Source organism: Pelodiscus sinensis, chromosome 6 (genome assembly GCF_049634645.1).
Source record: "Pelodiscus sinensis isolate JC-2024 chromosome 6, ASM4963464v1, whole genome shotgun sequence".
NCBI lineage: Eukaryota > Metazoa > Chordata > Testudines > Trionychidae > Pelodiscus > Pelodiscus sinensis.
This window is the reverse complement of record NC_134716.1, coordinates 60,001,151-60,021,282: the sequence shown is the minus strand read 5'-3', so window position 1 is coordinate 60,021,282 and position 20,132 is coordinate 60,001,151. Positions and strand designations below refer to the sequence as shown.

Below are 20,132 nucleotides of genomic sequence, written 5' to 3'. Positions count from 1 at the left end.
GGAGTAAGGGAAGTCAGAGGAAGAGTGTTCTTTCTTGGACTTCCTGCTGTCGACAGCACCAAAAGCCAAAATAAGCTATTTCGACTTAAGCTATTCAATTGATGTAGCTCAAGTTGTGTAGCTTATTTTGGCTTTAGACCTGCTGTGCAGATGTGCCCTCGGAGGGATAGCTGTGTAAGTCTGTAACTTTAAAAATGATGATTACTTGTTCTTTTTAATGGAGACAGCTCTATGTGCAATTACAAAGAGTAAGTGTGTGACAGTGTATAACTACAGCAAGTTATTTTGTGTAACAGTCTAATGTAGTAAACATATTATCAGATAAATAATAGAACTTCAACAAACTCCTATATAGAAATCATGCTGTATTGCATTTATTGAGCCAGAAACATAACAGCACATAACTGAGCTTGTGGTGACAGTCCTATGCCTCAACAACAGAAGGCTCGACCATATGATCTCAACTTAAAATAATATCATTTTGCTCTGTATTATTATCTGTTGCATTTTGGGTGAATTACAAAGCTCACAACAGCAACAGCCTGGTGGGCGGGTTCTGGGGGTCCCCCGAGTGCCTTTCAGTTCTCAGTCCAATTCTGCCAATGTACATCCTGAAATTCTAGTGCTGGGCATTTCCTCTTTGAAACCTTCTAAATGTTCTAAATTACATCTGCGCGCGCGCATGTGGGCACACGCACACGCACACACACACACACACACACACAGAGTTAGCCTTTTGATTAGTTAATTCTCCATTAAGTACCACTACTGGGACCACCAGGCCTGTTTTACTGTTGGTGTAAGCCCAACTGGAACAGAAGCTTGAGCACACTCTTCTGCTGGTTCTGCACTGCTGGAACTCCATTGATTTTGATAGTTTCTATTGACTGACACTGGTGTACCATGAGAGCAATTCAGGCCCAAAAGATGAAATCTGGGCCATTCTGAATTCAATGGTAAACCTCTCATCAATTTCAGTGGATCCAGGATTTCATGCTGGGTGTCTCAGTTTAAACCCAATGTCTTTCTTTATTTCAGTTATCTTTCTGGTAAGTGATTCCCTGTGTATATTGCCCATTGAGTCACCTCCTATATCTCCTGCTTATTTCTAATTTCCCAATTAGATTTGCCCTACAAATTTTTGAGCCACTTGTTACTGCACACATTTTATCAACATATTTCTGACTGAATCCCTTAGTCATTTCCCAGATCTCTGTTGGGCCATATCAAATTCTTCTTTTTCAAGGAGTATAAGTCTAAATCCTTTAACTTTTCTATGTTAAGAGATGGTCTTCATAACACACTTGATGCAGATTCCAGTGGCACATACTCTGAATAGCATTTCAGACATTGCAAAAGAGAGTCCTGTGTTGGGGTATGTCTACACTACCCTCCTAGTTCGAACTAGGAGGGTAATGTAGGCATACCGCACTTGCAAATGAAGCCCGGGATTTGAATTTCCCGGGCTTCATTTGCATAAACTGGGCGCCGCCATTTTTAAATCCCTGCTCGTTCGAACCTCCTCGTGGAATGAGGAGTAACGGTAGTTCGGACTAGGAAACCTAGTCCGAACTACCTAGTTCATGCCGTGTAGCCACGCGGCACGGGGTTCGAACGAGCAGGGATTTAAAAATGGCGGCGCCCAGTTTATGCAAATGAAGCCTGGGAAATTCAAATCCCGGGCTTCATTTGCAAGTGCGGTATGCCTACATTACCCCGCTAGTTCGAACTAGCGGGGTAGTGTAGACATACCCTTGGAGACAGAAGCAGAAGGAATAAGAACAGACTGAAAGAGAGGAAAATGGAAACAAACTGAAGGGAAAGGTGAAACAGAGTGAAAAGGAAAGAGGAATGGAAGAAAATAAACTTCATTAAGGTTGACACTTGATAACTCTAAGCACTCTGGCTTGGGTAGGATTGACTTTATTCTTCAATCCTGATATGCTCTTTCTATTCTTTTTCACTGCTGCCTCTCCAAAACGTTATCATTGTGACACATTGACCAATGTTGCATAAAACAATCATTTTGGGGGTGACAGATGCCTTTGTAGAGTGCAGTAACATTACCAACGTGTTTTCTAGTTTGTCTGGGTGCTAGTGTGAAACACCTTATTTTTACAATATTCCGCTGTGTTTTAGGCTGATGGTTTCAATGATTTTTCTGACATAGCCCCCATATCCTTCTTTGAATTCAGGATGCCAAAGTTATACGTTCAGCTCTCTAAGAACACCTGCTAGACTTACTAAATAAAGTGTAAAATATATTGGAGAAACAAAGGGCAGAAAAGAAGACAGAAGAGCTGTGTCTGTACCTTAAACAAAACACAGTTTTGATACTCAGTCATTAGCATCTTCACTCGGCTAAAGATTTTGCTAGCTAGTAAGGAGAATTTATTTCTAGAGTAATTATGAATGGGCAATCTAGTTTAGTAAAGAAGCTTTTATTCATGCTGCACCTGCTCTACTATTTTTTTACTCATGCTGAATTTCACTAAGCCCTACGTTCTTGGAGTTAACTTCATGGTGAAGAGGTTTATTGCACCTCAGTAATATCAAGCTGAGTGGACCATTAAAGGAAGGCTACAATCTGGCATTTTCTCATATTCTCCAGTGAGTGAGAGGATTACTTGGCACTCCTATACCCTACCAGCATGACCTGTGACAGCCAGATACTAGCCTCAAACCAGACTCATAAGTTCACTTGTAAGTTAATTGAATTGTGTTCACTTGTGTTCTTTATACTACTTATTACTTCAGCTTATTTGACAACATATTCCCCATAATGCTAGACATATGTGATAACGCATAATGCTTGAGTATCCAGTCTATTTAGAGAATAGACTTGTTGATCAGGCTGAACTTAATGGACAAAATACAAGCTAGTGTTCAAACTCTTTTGTTCAGAGGAGATCCTGTTCAGTGTTCTTTCTTTTGTGGTAGTAATAAAAAATGTTAGGCACTCATACACACAATTCCTGTCCCATATAGCATGCAGCCTAAAAGATGCATGTACTCATTTATACTAATAACTTGATCTCTTTTAGCTCTTCTGGTATGTTAATGAGGACTTAATTTTTCACTTTAAGAACATTCCTCATGTAAAAGGAAGAGACTTCCTGAAGAAATGGGAAAAAAGTATACTAAAGCGAATCAGTTTTTCAAGAACACTTATTGTGTCCTGTTAGTTTCATACTGGTGAAGCTTACAAAATGAAGATGACAGAATGGTACATATCAATTTTCTTTTTACACACTTTGTTAGAAATACAGTATTAGATAGGACTTCTGAGAAATTATTTGGTAATGCTGTTACTTCATCAAAAGAACTAATTGCACTTATCAATTCATAATATGGGATAAGAGAAACAGATTTTTTGACACTAGTCTTGGATTACTTTCCTTTGTCACATGGGCTATAGAGCTCTTTCTTTATAATATCTATCCACTCTGTTTTATTTGCAATAGAGAGAATATTTCACCAGCAAATACTTCTGAATTAGCATGTTTCAGAACATATGGACAGGTTTTAATAACATTACTGTTTTGATTAATGAAACCATAATGATGCAAATCTGAGCAGGCACATTGACCAGGCTTATATTTCACTTATCGATCACTTCTACAATTAATTATTGATGTTGTTAATACTATTTTACTTTCACAGCCACTATGAAAATGCATTGCACACATTCTTTGCACAGCCTCAGGACTGTCACAGCAAAACACGCATGAGTGGAGGGTAGGGCATGCACTACTCTAAGGTAAGATTGTTTTATCGTAGCAGAGATACTAAAATACTTAGTATATGTTTTTAATCCCCTTTGTGAAACTATACATGTAACAGGAGGATATACAATATACCGAAGTGCATTTAATACATTTTTTGTTTTAACACATTTCAAACATTTTAAGCGAACAATAACTTTAAAACTTCTGTTATTTCTAATTATTGTAGTTAACAAATTGAATAATCTAAACAGTGAATAAAACTAGGTTTCTTTGATGGCTTACCTTCTACCGGAGAAACATGGGCTTTGGACCCCCAGGGTCACAATGCCTCCTTGGACAAATGTCAGGGCAGCCTTGGATGCTCTCCATTCTTGATCAAGAGCCAGCTGGTGCAATTCAGAAAGTCGGTAGAGCTGGCAGGAGGTAGAGTGAGCTGGATACTCAGGTGATACCACGATTGAACTAATTCCCCAGCAACTCTAAAGGTGAGGAAATAAGAGAGCCCCCTGTAAAGTATAAAGTTGCCCTCCCGGGTAGAATTCCAGTCTTTCAAGAGTGTCAGATTTGCTCCTAACAGTCAGATTTGAAAGTGATTGAATTTGTTTATTACTTAACATTCATTTCAAAAGCAGCATACGAAGAAAATATATGATATTTTGATTACAGTAGAATCTGGCCTGTGTTTCAGCAAGTAATTGTTCATTGTTCAGTATTGTCATGGTGACTCAGATGAACAAATTGTTGAAGATTATAAAATCCTTCATCTGACTGAACTGTACCTTTCTCTTAAACACTGTACACTGAGGCTGTGTAGTACCCTTTCCCCATCCAAAATAGTGCCAGCCTAGTGCCCTCAGTCTCTTTCCCCTTGTGTCTCTTCTGTCATCAGAAATAGATTAAAATTCAGAAGCTGACTCATAATCAGTTTGCACCCTTTGGTAGCGATCCTGTTGACAGTCTTCCCATAGCTATTGAAATACTATTGTGCTATCCCTGAAGGAACAAAAACATTCAGATCAGTGACAGGCCCACCATACTGCTCAGTATAGAAAGTGTGTTAGCAAAAGATGATCTTTTGAAATTGTGATAGCACTGGAGTTCCAGATTTTCTTTTGTAGTTGTAAGAAATCTAGCAGGTTCAGAGCCTTTGCTAATATAATTGCACGCTCACCTCTTCTAGTATTAACAGTAGGAATAACCTGGCAAAGAACTATAGACAGGTACTGATTCTTAAAGTCGGCTCTCACTCCATGATTGCTTATAGAATCATAGGACTAGAAAGGAGCTTGACAGGTGTTTTAGGCCAGCTCCCAACTCTCACTCTATTACATAGCACTAGTAAGTAGGCTATATACTAGAGTTTTCCATGGACACTTTGAGAGTAGGAAATCCCCCAAGGCTATTCCTTGGCTGCCATTGCCATATCATAGCAACTATAGTTTGCTCATCTTGCAACTATCCCTGCGCTGTGGAGAATTGCTAGTGGATCTTTAGGTAATCTGGACTATTGGTTAGGATCTATGATGCTGTCTCTACAGTGTGTAGGGACAGCTCGCAATCCCTGGTGCAAGTGAAAGTATTTCCTCCATTTCATGTCAAATGACAAGGAGAAATAGTATTTGCATGATAACTCCTTTTATCTCAAAATCAAGTTCATGCTTGCTTGTGTTGCTTTTTTAAAATAGACCTATTGAAAGGTTCGTCCTTGGTGCTTTTTTTCCCCTTCAAGGTGAGCTATGATGCTTCTGCATTTACAATCAGATATAAATTAAAATAGCAGCCCTGAATACTATGGCAATGATCTTATTAAAAATAAATCAGCATTTGCAAATAGCAAGGAACTTCTAGTGCAAATACTATTTAGATGGAAGCTATTGGCAAATCTGGACTTCTTAAGATTGACCATTTAGTAAAAAATTTATTCCTTTTAGAGAGTCTACCAGTTTAATTCCACCATTTCTCTTACCAAATCACTTACAGGAAGAAGAGTGCCTTGATTTGCCACATCCACAAATAACTCCCTAATTTGTTCTGAATCTTTGGCATATCTTGAATAATTATCACTGCTGTAATTTAATCTTAAGTCAAACTGCCTAAAATATGCATCAGTTAATCTATTTTTCCATTGAACCAAAAATATATTGGAGACAAGGAAAATTAATCTCTTACACAATAGCACAGCTTAATGAAGACTTTAATTATATTTTTGATGTTGGTAGAAAGAAAAAAATTGCTCAGTCATTAAACTGTATGGAAAAGAGAGACAGAGAAAAATGATTAATCAATGGATGTCAAATTGTGAAAAGCTGTTATCCAAACACACCATGATATGGGGGAACACTGGAGTGCAATATTTGAAAGTCATAACATAACAGTAACTCTGCTTGGTTTAATTTGCATGCTGCACATTTTAGGATGTTTGGAAAAATATCTATGTGAAGTCATTAATCCTCATAATTAACCACTCCAACAATCTATTATAGAGTTGGTTTTAGTTACTAATCTATACAGCTCTCAATGGTTGCCTGAAATGTTTTTAAAGGCAAAATATGACTTATTACATTTATTATGGATGCAAGAACTAATTCAAGTAAATCTGGAATCTAGTAACAAAACTGTGATTGTGGTATCATAGAATACTAGAATTGTATGGAATTTCAAAAGGTCATTAAGGGCATGTTTACACTAGAAAATTATTTTGAAGTAACTAAATTCAAAATAATAACTCCCGAAATAACAGAATTGAAATAGCATGTCCCCATTATGAGGGAGCCTTGATATTAGTCTGAGGCAGGCTCCCTTAATGTGGACGTGCTACCTCAACTTACAGCCTGAGGAAACACTGGGGAGTAATTACTTTGAATGACCCTGGGGAGTAGTTATTTCAAAATAGCAGCAGTGGAGCATCCACACTAATACTATTTTGAAATAACTATTTCTAAGTCAGCGTTATTCCCCCAGGAAAGCAGGAGTACAGATTTCAAAATAACCAGCCCATTACTTTGAAAGAACAGGCTTGGTAGTGTGGATGTGCTGCTTATTATTTTGAAATAAGAGGGGTTATTTCAAAATAACTCTATAGTGCAGACCAGGGCCACATCCAGTTCCCTGTACTCATGGCAGAACCAAGCACCATCTAGACCATCCCTGGCAGGTGTTTGTGTAACCTGCTCTGAAAAATCTCCTTAAGCAATTCATTCCAGTGGTGAACCACCCTGACAGGCAGTTTTTCCAAATGTACAACCAAACTTCCCTTGCTACAATTTAAGTCCATTGCTTCTGGTCAGCAGATGTTAAGGAGAATAATTCTTCTTCCTCCTCCTTGTAACAGCCTTTTAAGTACCTGATAACTGTTACCATATCCCCTCTGTTGTCCTTTACACACTAAATAAACAGTCTTCTCTCATAGGTCATGTTTTCTTGGCCTTTAATCATTTTTGTTTGTGACATAGTTGAGAAGAAGAGCTTTGAAAGAGCAGTCTAAATTTTGAAAAGAACTATTTAAATACAGAAAAGTCTCAGAGTCGAGAGGGATGTTTTGAGTTAGGAGAAGGACAGCTCCAAAATCCAAGAGGAAGTTGGTAAGAATGGAATAGGCCTGGGAAGTAAAGAAATGTAGAATATGATTCTCTGATCTTGCAAGTTATCTGCACAGAGAACATTCTGTATCCACATAGAACCATGATTCAATGGGGCTTTGTCCATGAAGAGTAATTTAGCTGTATAAATGAAATTAATTTAATTAAAGGGGGATTGCTATTATGAACAATATCATGTCCAAAGTCCTTTCATTCTTATGTCAGAGAATTGTTTAATCCATTTTCTTATCATTACAATAATATTAATGAACACATTAGAGTAGATGGTAAGAAGAGAAGGGCCCACATTGGTAAGGATGAAATATAAAAGAAAAAAAAAGATAGTATTTCTTTACATATTGAAATGAATATTTGAAAGAGATTTGTAGATTAGAGTGAAAGAAAATTACTCTATGGGAGAAAAAAACCAGCAGCAATTAGTTTTTGTAAGACTACAATAAAGAACTAAAATATAATGTGCATGGGTATAAAATATAAGGTGTAGTGTTTTCCATTTAAATTATTTTTAAATACTCTTGAAGTCCCTTCCAGTTCTAATATTCTATGATTCTATTGGTGTATAGTGGAATTTAATTGTAATAATCACTGCTAAATGTGATGGAAATATGCTGTTAAAATATGTAGTTCTGTCAATATCCAAATGCTATGTGAAATTAGGCCAAAGCCTTTGTTTCAGAAGAAAACTGTGGAAAAAGTTTGATTACTGTCATGTCCTGTTTTGATGTTTTTTAAATGGTTTGCATGCTGAAATTATTCTTCATTTCAAATTATTTTATTATATATGTTATAATATATACAATATAATGGAATTTTTTAAAAGTGGAAATCAAAACAAAGTAGTTTTCAGAATTTTACTTTTTAAAAAATTTTGGGGGTTTGAGTTGCAATGAATGAATCAAGTCAAATTTTTGAAATCATTCATGAAATGAAATTTACATCCTCTACATAGCCTGAGTATTAATGTGAGAAGTGCTGTTGGAGGCAGTCTGCAGTGGTCCATTAGCCTCCAGCATGGCCTCTCTCTTTCCTCTTCTGCTTCTGTTTGTTAGTGTTTAGGACTGACTGTGCTAATTAGAGACCTGATTCTATATTAACTTAGCAACAGTATGCTGATGTTACTTAGGAACATTTCCCTTTGAAATACTACAGAGCTACATCAGTGTGTCATTATTTTTCAATCTAAAAAGCAAGTGCTTTTTCACTAAGAAGGACTTGATAAAAAAAGGAGCACTTGAATACTAAGTCATTAAACAGCTTTGCATTTTGTCATGTGACAAGATGTAAAAATCTGAGTTTAAAAAGACAGTGTTTTAGTTGGTCAATTATGAATTAAACTCTTTTTGAAAATCAAAAGATACAATTCAATTGAACAAAACAAAATACGCTAAAACAGATTTTTATATTGTTACTACTTCACTGGTGCAGGACCAAACAACTTTGGTCAGATATGAGATTTTTCTTAAAATGCTTTGTCTGAGATCAGATTAAAAGATATTCTGCAGCCAATGATCGCCTGATACCTGTAGAGGAGCAGGTAAATATACTGGTGGCAGCCCACCAGGGACTAACCCTGGCAGGCTATCACTTTTCTTACTGCCCAGCCCTGGTTTAGAAGCACACCTCTAGTTCTTCATGGAACTAATGAAAGTTTTTTAGAAAGTGGTAGCTGTTCTGCATATTCTCAACTCTTACTTATGTGAGCTATACACAGAAATTATTAATGTCACTCCTCCATAATAGTACTGCTGTAACCCTCATTACCATAGTAATGGAACACTTCATAATTTTTTAATGTATTAGGACCCTGTGTAATAGGGATGTACTCTCATTTTACAGATGGGGAAACTGAGGGAGAGAGAAGCTAAGTGACTTGCCCAGAATCACACAGGAAATCTGTGATAGCAGGAAAATGAACCTTGATCTTTTGATTGCCAGGCTAGTGTCCTAACCACTGAACAATTTTTCTTTGTGGGAAATCCCTTTTTTTAATTGCATTTCTACAAGCAAAATATATTGGGATAAGGCATAAGTCCTAACAGCGTAAGCTTCATTATGCCCAAACGTACTGGGTCTGTATGAGGAAACTGCATTTGAGCAATAAGTCATGTAGTTACACCAATGCAAATTACCCTCAGTTAGACAAAGCTTAGAGAATAATCCCCAGGAACAGCTGATATCTATGATAGAGCAATGGTGAGAATTATGTGAGGGAAAACCTCAAACATGCTTGGCATATATAACTGTCTAAGCCTAATACATTCATCTTGCTACATTATCGCTTTTTGTTAATTATGGTTGGCAGACACTTGTTCTGAACAGAAATTAATCCCATTGTAGCCTATTATATAAAGAAGAAACATATTGCGGTGATCTGAAAAAAACCTGATAGTAGCATGAAGTGAAAGTGATTAGTTATATTCATAAGTAGAGCCCTGCAAATTTCCAGATATCTGCTTTACATCTGCAGGTATCTGCATGCATGGATGTCAGTGCAAATATCTGCAGCTCATTTTTATGGATACAGATGCGAATGTGGATACAAATTTTGTATTCACATTGAGTTCTATTCATAAGCATCTCAAACCTTGAAATCCCAGAATAATCTTATCCTTGAGAAATTTTTTAGTCACTTTGGCAATCTCATATATATGTAGTGTTGCTTAACATTTCTAATATTCAGATACAACTAGAAGCAAGAGACTACAGGACATATCTGCTATGTCACCAAAAAGATTGTTTACTAATCCTAAAAAGATACATGAAAAATATTGATTTGTATGAAATTAACCATTTTAAAACATGCCTACATAATAGCATAGAAAAGTAGATTAAGTTGAACACAAGATGTGTTGACATGCTGTAGTACTGAAAATCTTTTTATTTCAGAGGGTGCCCATATGCATCAGCATTTCAAAAAGCAATACCTTGATGTATCTGGAGTTTCTCTGTTATCATGGATAATCTTTTATTAAGCAATTTCCATTTCAAAGGGTCTGTGTTAATTTTACAGCTGCTCCTCCCCACTGTCCTGTATCTTCCAAACAACTAAGCTAAAAGGTATTTATTTTAATACTAAAAGATAAGATGAGTTAGCACCACCCACATTAAAGCACTAGCAAATGAAAGACGCAAGAAGGACCACACAGTATTCAATAGAATTATTAATGATCACAGCTTCTTCTCCTTTTAAAAGTACAGGTTGGACCTCCCTGGTCCAGCATACTTGGGATCTGACTGGTCCCGAACGAGGGAGATGACCCAGGGGAGGTCAATCCCCCCTCTGCTGATGAACTCTGGGGCTCTCCCATGGTCCATCAGGAGACTCAGCTGGGATCCCCTTTTGGGCTCCACACCCCCACCCAGATCAGCAGACGGCTTGGCCATTGGTCTGGCTCCCCTCTTGGCTGCCAGCCTAGCCACTGGGCTCTATGCTGGCCCCAACGAAGCTGTGCTGCTGGTTCAACCCCCACTGCTTGACTCTAGCGGGGCTGATGTTGACCCAGATTTTGCTTCAGACACCAGACTCCATGTCCCCAATGGACCTGAGATGCTGGGTCTTGTCCTGGTCTTAACCTCACTGCCCCAGCTGCCAGACTTCGAGCCCTTGGCGGGGCTGATGATGGGCCCCTGCCAGGCTGAGTTGCCAGTCTGGCCCTGGCTGCTGGACTCTGCGCCCCCAACAGGGCAGAGTTGGTGGGTTTGGGTTTGGGTCTGGCCTCTAGGCTCTGTGGCCCCAGTTGCTGGGCTCCACACCACTGGCAAGTTTGTGATGCAGGATCAGACTCAACTGTAGGGTACAGCTCTGGCCCTGGCCACTGCTCCCTTGGACAAGCGGACATGCCATTCCAGCCCTAGACACCAGGCTACACACCCTGGCCAGGCTGTCCTGCTGGCCCCAGCCTAAGCCATTGGGCTCCTTGCCCCTGGGCTGGTTCTGCTGCCAGCCCTCGTGCTGGACTCTTGGCTCCTCTCTTGGGCACCAGCCCCAATCCATCCACTTTTGGCTCCACTGTGATGCATAGAACTCTCTCTCAGTGTGCAGGGACTTTATCTCTGAGGCAGGCAGTATGGCCAAAAAGTTCCAGTTGGCAGTGACCAATGAGGACTTTAATCCTCTCTTGGCCAGTTCTCCATAATACATCCCTATTACTGATAAAAATCAAACCATCAAAAATGCCCATCAGTTGCTGTTTGCAATGCATATGAAATGCCTCTAGTCTTCTGCTCTTGTTGAAGCTACTAGACTAGAGAATGAGGATAGCAGCGAGTCTGGCCCAAACTACATTTAACTCAAGTGGAACAGCTTCAACAGACAAAAGAGCAGCAAGCCCAGGGATATTATGAAACAGAGGCAGGCACAGGCACCAGGGCACAAGCCCACACCTGCTACAGTCCAAATTCACTGCCACAGAGGAAGTATCTTGTGGCCTAACCAATATTTAAACAGCTTCCACAGGCAAGAGGGAAGCTACTACTGCCCAAATAATATTTAACTAGAGTGTATCAGTTTCCACAGGTCAGCTCAAGGGGCTCCCAGCCTCCATCACCACAACTAGCTGTATAACTCAGGCACATACATGGGCTGCAGCACATCCCTCTTCCCACACAGCCTTTCAGGGAGCAGAAAAAGGATTTAACCCAGCAGCTCCCCGAACACACCAGAGAAACCCCACCACTGGCTTAGAGAGGGAGCGTCAAACACCACAGGAGAAATTAAGATGGTAATTAAGACTGGGTCGGACCAATGATCCTGCTAGCCCAGTCACCCATCTTCTAACAGTGGCCAATGCCAGATGCTTCAAAGGCGATGGACAGAAGAGGCCAATTATCATGTGATCTGCCCTCTGTCAGCCACTTCCAGCAGCTGGCAATCTGAGGTTTAAGGATGCCTGCAGCATGGGACTGTGTCCCTGACCGTCTTGGTTAATAGCTCTTGGTGGAGCCATTTTCCATGCAGTTGCTCACTTTTTAATTGAACCTACTTACAGGCTGGCCTTCATGATGTCGACTAGCAAGGAGGGCCACATGCTGCCTGTGTGCCTGTGCCTTGCAGGAAGACAGCCTTTGGTTTGGTGTAAACCTGCTGCCTATTCATGTCCTTGTTGTGCAAAGGGGCGAATAATACGTCCTTCTTCACTTCTTCACAGGGTTTATAGAGCTCTAGCATAACCTGCCTTTGTAATGGCTTTCCCATGCTGAAATGGGAGCCAGCCTGCCCTTCCCCACAGTCACAGGTAAGGCCCCCGAACCACTAGGCTAAAGATTTCATGGTAGGTCTCAGCCTCCTTCCCCCTCTTGCCTCAGTTGTTTGGTGGGGCATTCAAAGGTACCTCACAAGAAATTATTTTGGCACCTAAGTGGTTCTTGGCCAAAGACCACAAGCAGGGATTGGTACCTGGGGTGGGTAGATGCTGGTTTAATTTCCTTCTCCCTGCTTGAGAAGACCTCTGCATTCTCTCATGTGAGAGTCCCAGTCAAGGACAGACTAAGGTGGGTTGTGTCTTGTAGTGTTTTGAGGCTGTGCCGTTGTTATTCAGTAGCAATTAGGTAAGGCTGAATTGCTGAATCCAATTTTAACCCAGTGATCTGAATGGTCATGCAGCTTTGGGGGTGATGTGGGTTCAGCTGCTTCCTGAGAAGGGACTTGAGCAGCTGTCTCTGAAGTGAATGTGCAGCTGCTGGACAAAGAAGTGGTCTCCCTGGGGTGGGCCTGGTGTTTGCTGCATCATGGTGTTGTAGCCTTGTGGAACCTAGCAGTTTGGGTGTGCGCTTAGCATGTGTTAGCTTGGGGTTCATGTCCAGTGGACACTGATTCAGATTTAAGGCCGGCTGGAACCAGGTCAGGCAGGACATCAGTTCAGGAGTGTCTGTGTGTGGCTGTTGCCTGAGGCTATCTGAGACATGTGCTTAAAGGGACACCCCCCCACCTGAGGCGGATGGTTCTCAGGTGTCTCTGCTTGCTTGCCTGCCTCGATGAGGGACAGCAAAGCATTTGTGTCTTGGAGTGCTCTGGTTGCCCTCACTCCGGACACCACAGCACTCCGCAACATGGAGCCAGAGCTGCCTCTGGTCACTCTGGTGCATCTCATGGATGCGTTGCTATCAGCCTGGATGCACTTGTTGCTGGGTGCCATCTGGGAGGTCCATCGGGAGGCTGTCAGTATCCAGGAGGCCCTGCGGGAGAGCATCCACCCTGAGGAGCACTCAGAGCCTCCCTGGTCTGCCCCACTGGGGGCTTGTGCCTCATTCCTCCCTCACGTCCTTCCACGTACCCCTCTCTATTCCCCCATTTCTAATGTGAAATAAAATACACGTATTTTCAAAAATATAAACTCTCTTTATTTAAGAAAACTGGGGGGGGGGGGAGAGAGATGAATCTTCGGGGAGACTGGGGAAAGGAGGCAGGAGAGGGGAGGAGAGAGGGTGGAAGATGGGAGGGGGAAAACAGGAAGGAGGAAGCTGGAAGGGGGAAGCAAGGGGAAGAAGGGGGAGGGGAAGCTCAGGGGTGGGAGTCTCGCCGGGCAAACTGTCTCCCAGCACGGTGGGTGCAGGGACCTCAGCATCCCTGGGAGGATGGGGAGGAGGGTGTGGAGGTTCAGGAGGGAGAGGCGGGAGGGAGAGGAGGAGTGGGAAGAGGAGCGGTATCTGGGGAGGCAGCAAGCGCTGGAGCGGCAGGAGGCAACATGCTCTGCACCAGTGTCTGCAAGTGTTCGCCGATGGCACAACCCTGGGCAAGCAGCTCCCACTGGAACTCCCGGTCATCCTGCACCCAGTGCTCCAAGGTGCGGTGCAGGGCTCGCAAGGCCCCTAGGTGCTGGTCTCAGTACCCCTGAAGTGTTCGGGTGGATCTGCTGAGCCCTCGGGTGCGGGAGGATGTCCCAGGCAGGCTGGTGCACCCTGCACACGCAGCGGTGAAGAAAGCTTTCTGTGGAGAAAGAGAAGTGGTCAGTTCTCCCTGGGGACACAGTGGGTGAAGCCCAGCCCCCTTCTGCGAGGTGAGGATGACTGTTCCCTGCACTGTCACAGCCGCTGTGCTTGCACAGAGGCCATGGTTGGAATGTCTGGCTATCCCCAGGAGTGGGAGCTGCCCCGAGACTGCACCCAACCCCCGTGCTGTGTATAGAGCGGCTGAGGTGTGTGTGTGGGGGGGAGATATCCCCTGCCTCTGTGTAGAGGGGGCTTGTGGAGGGAGAGCATCCTGCTGTGTTCCACACCAGGGTCAGGAGCATGTCGTGTCTCTTCATACACGTATGTGGCTATCAGGCCACGGCCCCTGTGTGGCAGGAAGCTGGAGCCACCTGTCCAGGGGTGGCACTGAACGTGCATAGGTTGCTGCATGATCCATGGTAAGCAAGGCCCACGTGCACAGTCCCTGGTCTCCCTTTCTGCCCTCTCCCCTCCCCCCAGGAAGGGGACAGTAGTGGCACTCACCTGACTCTGGTGACTCCGATGCTGGCACAACTCTGGGAACCTGTCGGCGTGGCACCCTCCATGGTGGCTCCTGTGGCTCCTCCTCCATGCCCTGGTCAGGGCCTTCCACTGGTCAGTGCTCCCCAGGGTGGCACAGACCGTCCTGCTCCCCCATGATGTGGTCCAGGGCATCAAAATAGGGGCAGGTGTCTGCCCCTGTTGAGGAGCTGCCCCGAGTGGCCCTGGCATATGCCTGCCGCAGCTCCTTAATCTTCATGTGCACCTGCTCTTGGGTGCGCATGTGGCCTTTGGTGGCCATGGTGGCAGCTATGTGGCCGTACACGGTAGCGTTCCTCCATCTAGTGCGAAGATCATGGACATTGGAGGCCTCCCCCCAAACCTCAATGAGGTCCATGATCCCTAAGTGCCCCACTATTTCGATTTTATTTAGAAATAGCGGTTTGCCTGTGTAGATGCTAGGAAAGTTAATTCAAAATAACGGCTGTTATTTTGAATTAACTTTGATATGTAGACATAACCTGAGAGATTTATTTGCAAAAACTTTGTAGTAAGGGCAAGTCAGTTGTCCTGCTGAATACAACATTAAATATTATGAAATACATGGTGCAACCCTTCCTTGTTTTTAAATATACTGTTAAGCTTTCATAAAGTAACCTTTTCATGTTACTAAATATTTAAACTCATTGAAACAAAGTCATTATTTTAAATTCATCTGTTTGAGCAGTTTAGTGTGTTCATAACAAAGTTCATTGCTTCTAAAAAAAAAGGAACACTAATTTATTTCACTAATTTTACTATATGCTTATGTTTAAAATGTTACCAAAGATTTTAGAAATCATAACGGATTTTATATCTTAGTGAAATATTAATGCTAGAGGAGGGTTTTCTTCTGACTTGTTTATCCAAAAATCAGTAGTAAAAGGGAAACTTATTTGTCTGGCTGTCTATTGGTTTGACCTCTCTGGTTCAGCACCCTCGGGAGCTAACTGGTCCTGGATGAGAGATTTTGCCAGACCAGGGGAGGTCATTCTTGGATCCCTGCCACCGGCACCCCTGGCCTGCACACTGGCCCCCCGTCTGGCTCCCCACCTCCTGCTGGCCCCACTGCCTCGCTGACTTGCTGGCCTTCTGGGTAGCCATCACTGCTGTGACTCCACCAGGAAGCCCAGTGCTGAGTGCTGGGGCTCCAGGCAGCCTCACACATTGGGCTCTCTGGGGAGCCCCGTGTGCCAGCGTTTCCTGAGCAGCCCTGTGCCTCATGCACCAGGGCTCCCTGGGCAGTCCAGCGCACTGCCGGGGCTCTCTGAGCAGCTGCACATGCGCCAGGACTCCCAGCTCCACTGGGCAGCCATATGCTGGGTTCCCAACCCCACAGGGATCCTTAATGCTGGCCCTCCAGTGGGACTCTCTGCTCCTGCAACATTCATGCTGGACCATGGATGTTGATAAACCAGAGAATCCCGATTTAAGAGAGTGTCAAGCTGTAGAAGAAAAGGAATGTTGTCCCTTCTTAAGGGCTCTCTTCAATAGGGGGCTGAAAGGGAATATGGATAGCTAGAAAGGACTGGAACATTTTGGAAGCAAATTTTTATACTATAGTCAGTAAAATTAAAATTTGTATTTTAGATAATGATGGTCTTTTGAAGCATTTAAGGCTAAAGCTGAATATGCTGATTGTGCATCTAAATATCTATGCAAGGATTTTTTTAGAGATGTGATTGCAACTCCTAAGGCCCTTCCTGCATCTGAGTCTAGGTCACTAGTTCCCAGCCTTCCCAGACAGTTCTGCCAGGCTGCCTGTCTAATTATGATTTCAGTAACAGTTTCTACAGCATTTGACTCTTGTCAATGGAAGAACTCCTGTCTTGAATGGTGCACCACAGATCAAAACCTGGCCCTAAAACCACTGCTATACCGTGCACTCCTTTTCTGAGTCTGCAGCCTGAGACCTTCTCCTACTCATTAAACCTGCCATAGTGCTCTGAGCATGAGGAGGCAGAGTGGATGTGTTCAGTCACAGCGGTAGGCAGAAGCTGGGATAGGGTGTGGGCAGGAATCCATCTCAACTATATTTATGCTACTAAGGCTATGGTTAGACGACAATGATTTATTGGAAAAAGATATACAAATTGCACTCTGCAATTTGTGTACCTTTTTCCAATAGTTTTGTCGGAAGAGGCTTTTCTGGAATTTGGCCTGTCTACACTGGGCCAAATTTTGGAAAAACTTCCTCTTTTGGAAGAGCCCTTCTTCCTTGTCGAATGAGGAAGATAGGGCTTCCGAAAGAGCGTGTCTGCGCTTCTGCAAAAAAAAGTGAAAGAACAGATGCGTTTCCTGGTTGTAGTGGATTTTTTCTGGGATGCCTCTGGGTATCCGGAAAAACCCTGTAGTGTAGACATAGCCTAAGTATCATTTACTTGCCCCAATTATCTCACCTATTACAGATTTCACCGTGGTAAATAAAGCCTTGTCTTCACTGCTAAACAGGTGGGCTACGTCTAGACTGGCATGATTTTCTGCAAATGCTTTTAACAGAAAAGTTTTTCCGTTAAAAGCATTTGTGGAAAATAGCATCTAGATTGGCATGGATGCTTTTGCGCAAAAGCACTTTTTGCGGAAAAGCGTCCGTGCCAATCTAGATGCGGTTTTGCGCAAGAAAGGTCCCGATCGCCATTTTCGCCATCAGGGCTTTTTTGCGCAAAACGGTTCTCAGTTGTCTACACTGGCCCTCTTGCGTAAAAGCATTTGCACAAGAGGGCTTTTTCCCGAATGGGAGAGTCATTGTATTTGCGGAAGAACACTGACAATCTTACATTAGATTGTCAGTGTTCTTGCGCAAATTCAAAGCAGCCAGTCTAGACGCAGCCGTGCAGTTTTAACCTCAGGGTAACTCATATGCATCAGCTAATCTGAGGTAAAATCACAAGAAGGCCAGGCACTTTGTTTATTGAGAGTAAACAAACTCCTTTAGGGGCTGGCCCTAGCAAGTTTAACTCATGGTAAAGCTACAGCTCTTGAATGTTAATTACTCTGAGGTAAAACATGTGCCTTTTTTTTTTTAAAGCAGTGAAGCAAATGCCATAGTCCTCCTTACATTTTTGGCATGTTTTGCTCTCAGAATGACAGTGACTCACTGAAAGGGGCAGGGTAACATCATGCTGCCTTGCTGGATTTGCTGATGTGACTCTGCTGCTAAGGATCTCAGGGTATGTCTATACTACCCCGCTAGTTCGAACTAGCGGGGTAATGTATGCATACCGCACTTGCTAATGAAGCCCGGGATTTGAATTTCCCGGGCTTCATTAGCATAAGCGGGGAGCCGCCATTTTTAAATCCCCGCTGCTTCGAACCCCGTGTAGCGCGGCTACACGGGGCTCGAACTAGGTAGTTCGGACTAGGGTGCCTATTCCGAACTACCGGTACACCTCGTTTCACGAGGAGTAACGGTAGTTCGGAATAGGACCCTAGTCCGAACTACCTAGTTCGAGCCCCGTGTAGCCGCGCTACACGGGGTTCGAAGCAGCGGGGATTTAAAAATGGCGGCTCCCCGCTTATGCTAATGAAGCCCGGGAAATTCAAATCCCGGGCTTCATTAGCAAGTGCGGTATGCATACATTACCCTCCTAGTTCGAACTAGGAGGGTAGTGTAGACATACCCTCAGGTACTATCCAGTCTTTCTCAGGAAAAGTTATATAACAGAAAACAAATAGAGAGAGCAGATCTATGAGCTATTCAGTTCATTTCATCCTGCAAGTTAGGAAGGGTGTATATTTCAAAAACTCAAATGTAATTTTTTATTTTATTGTAATGGTAATGGTAGTAGTAGTATACATGGAAGAATCTGTGATTCATTATGATGATTCCCTACAGAATAAATTGTACAGAAGGCAGTGAGTGCAGCAAATAGTGAAATCCATGAGAAGATTCTATAAAGGCTTATAAAATGAACTCATTTTGTCAAATGAGTTAGGTTATGCCTAGTCAAAAAGGGGCTGCTCTGGCTTCATTAGTACACTGCTTCCAAAAGGAATGAAAGGATGTATATATATATATATATATAGCCGAAAACAGAACATGACTGAGAAGTCAACAGTGAACATAAGAACGGCCGTACTGGGTCAGACCAAAGGTCCATCTAGCCCAGTAGCCTGTCTGCTGACAGTGGCCAGCACCAAGTGCCCCAGAGGGGGTGGACTGAAGACAATGAACAAGCGATTTATCTTGTGCCATCCGTCTCCAGCCTCTGACAAACAGAGGCCAGGGACACCATTCCTACCTCCTGGCTAATAGCCCTTTATGGACCTAACCTCCATGAATTTATCTAGCTTCTCTTTAAACTCTGTTATGGTTCTAGCCTTCACAGCCTCCTCTGGCAAGGAGTTCCACAGGTTGACTATGCGCTGTGAAGAAGAACTTTTGCTTATTAGTTTTAGTAATAAGCATAAAGTAATAAGTATGAAGTTTTGGCCATAAAATCCTTCTAAAAAATGATCTGTAAAGGAAAAGGGAAAGAGAAAGTTGATTTTTTTTCAGATGGAAACCAGAATTCAAGGATTCTGTTCTAGGCTTTATCCCTTACTCATGTTGTGGGGAGGTAAGGTCACTTAGTCCAAAATATTCTGCCAAAATTTTTTGTTGTCTCACTTTTTGAGTATCCAACTGAAAAGTCCAAATGCCAGTTCCTCCACCCCATTGAAGCTGTGTGTGGAGCAATTAATAAAGTTACCACACAAAGTATGGATAACCTAGGATTAATTAAACGATTTATATGTTTCAAATAAAATAAAGCAATCAATACACTACTGAAAAACTTGTATGGGTGCATATACACAAAAAATTCCTTGATGCACTATCAACAATTTCAGCATTTTTTCCACAAAAGAGTGGCATGGGCCACATGAAATCTCTTCCTTGCCAGTTTTTATTCAGATTGTTTTCCATTCTGAAATCTGCTAGATCAAATATGCCTTAATTAATTATAGTGACTTTAATTGGACTACAGTAAAAATGTCGAGAAATAAAATACTACTTATGATGAATCAAGTGAGCAGAGTAATTCTTTACAAGGTATAATAGACAATTCAATTTAGTGTTTCATTTAGGTTAGAATTGTCTACATGGCACTGCTATTCTGGGATACCGGAGGTATCCCGCAATAGCTACCCCATGTCTACACAAGCCTCCTGTTATTTCAAAATATTTTTCGAAATAATGGGTGTGCTGTTTTGCCATCTTGGTAAATCTCATTGCACAAAGAATAAGGGATGGTTCAAAATAGTGCATTATTTCAAAATTTGGCACTGTGTAGATGCACCAAATTTCAAAATAAGTTATTTAGAAATTCAATCAAAATAAGAAGATACGCAATTTGCA

General features: G+C 42.4%; 1 protein-coding gene and 1 long non-coding RNA gene across 7 annotated transcripts in view; one reads left to right on the top strand and one right to left on the bottom strand.

The window, feature by feature from the left end:
* LOC142829883 (uncharacterized) overlaps positions 1–20,132 on the bottom strand; it is an 88,587-nt gene that overhangs the window by 14,289 nt on the left and 54,166 nt on the right. For all 5 annotated transcript variants that reach the window (XR_012904771.1, XR_012904769.1, XR_012904770.1 and 2 more), the window contains exon 2: positions 4,011–4,207. This is a non-coding gene — a long non-coding RNA (uncharacterized LOC142829883). The remainder of the gene's footprint in view (positions 1–4,010; positions 4,208–20,132) is intronic.
* The window catches only part of KCNN2 (potassium calcium-activated channel subfamily N member 2), a 192,032-nt gene continuing 174,598 nt past the window's right edge, over positions 2,699–20,132 (top strand). The window contains exons 1-2 of one of the 2 annotated variants that reach the window (XM_075931994.1): positions 2,699–3,226; positions 3,664–3,760. In XM_075931994.1, coding sequence (XP_075788109.1) covers positions 3,746–3,760 — 15 coding nt within the window. In that variant the 5' untranslated portion in view covers positions 2,699–3,226; positions 3,664–3,745. The remainder of the gene's footprint in view (positions 3,227–3,663; positions 3,761–20,132) is intronic. The other variant, XM_075931993.1, reaches the window with a different exon arrangement.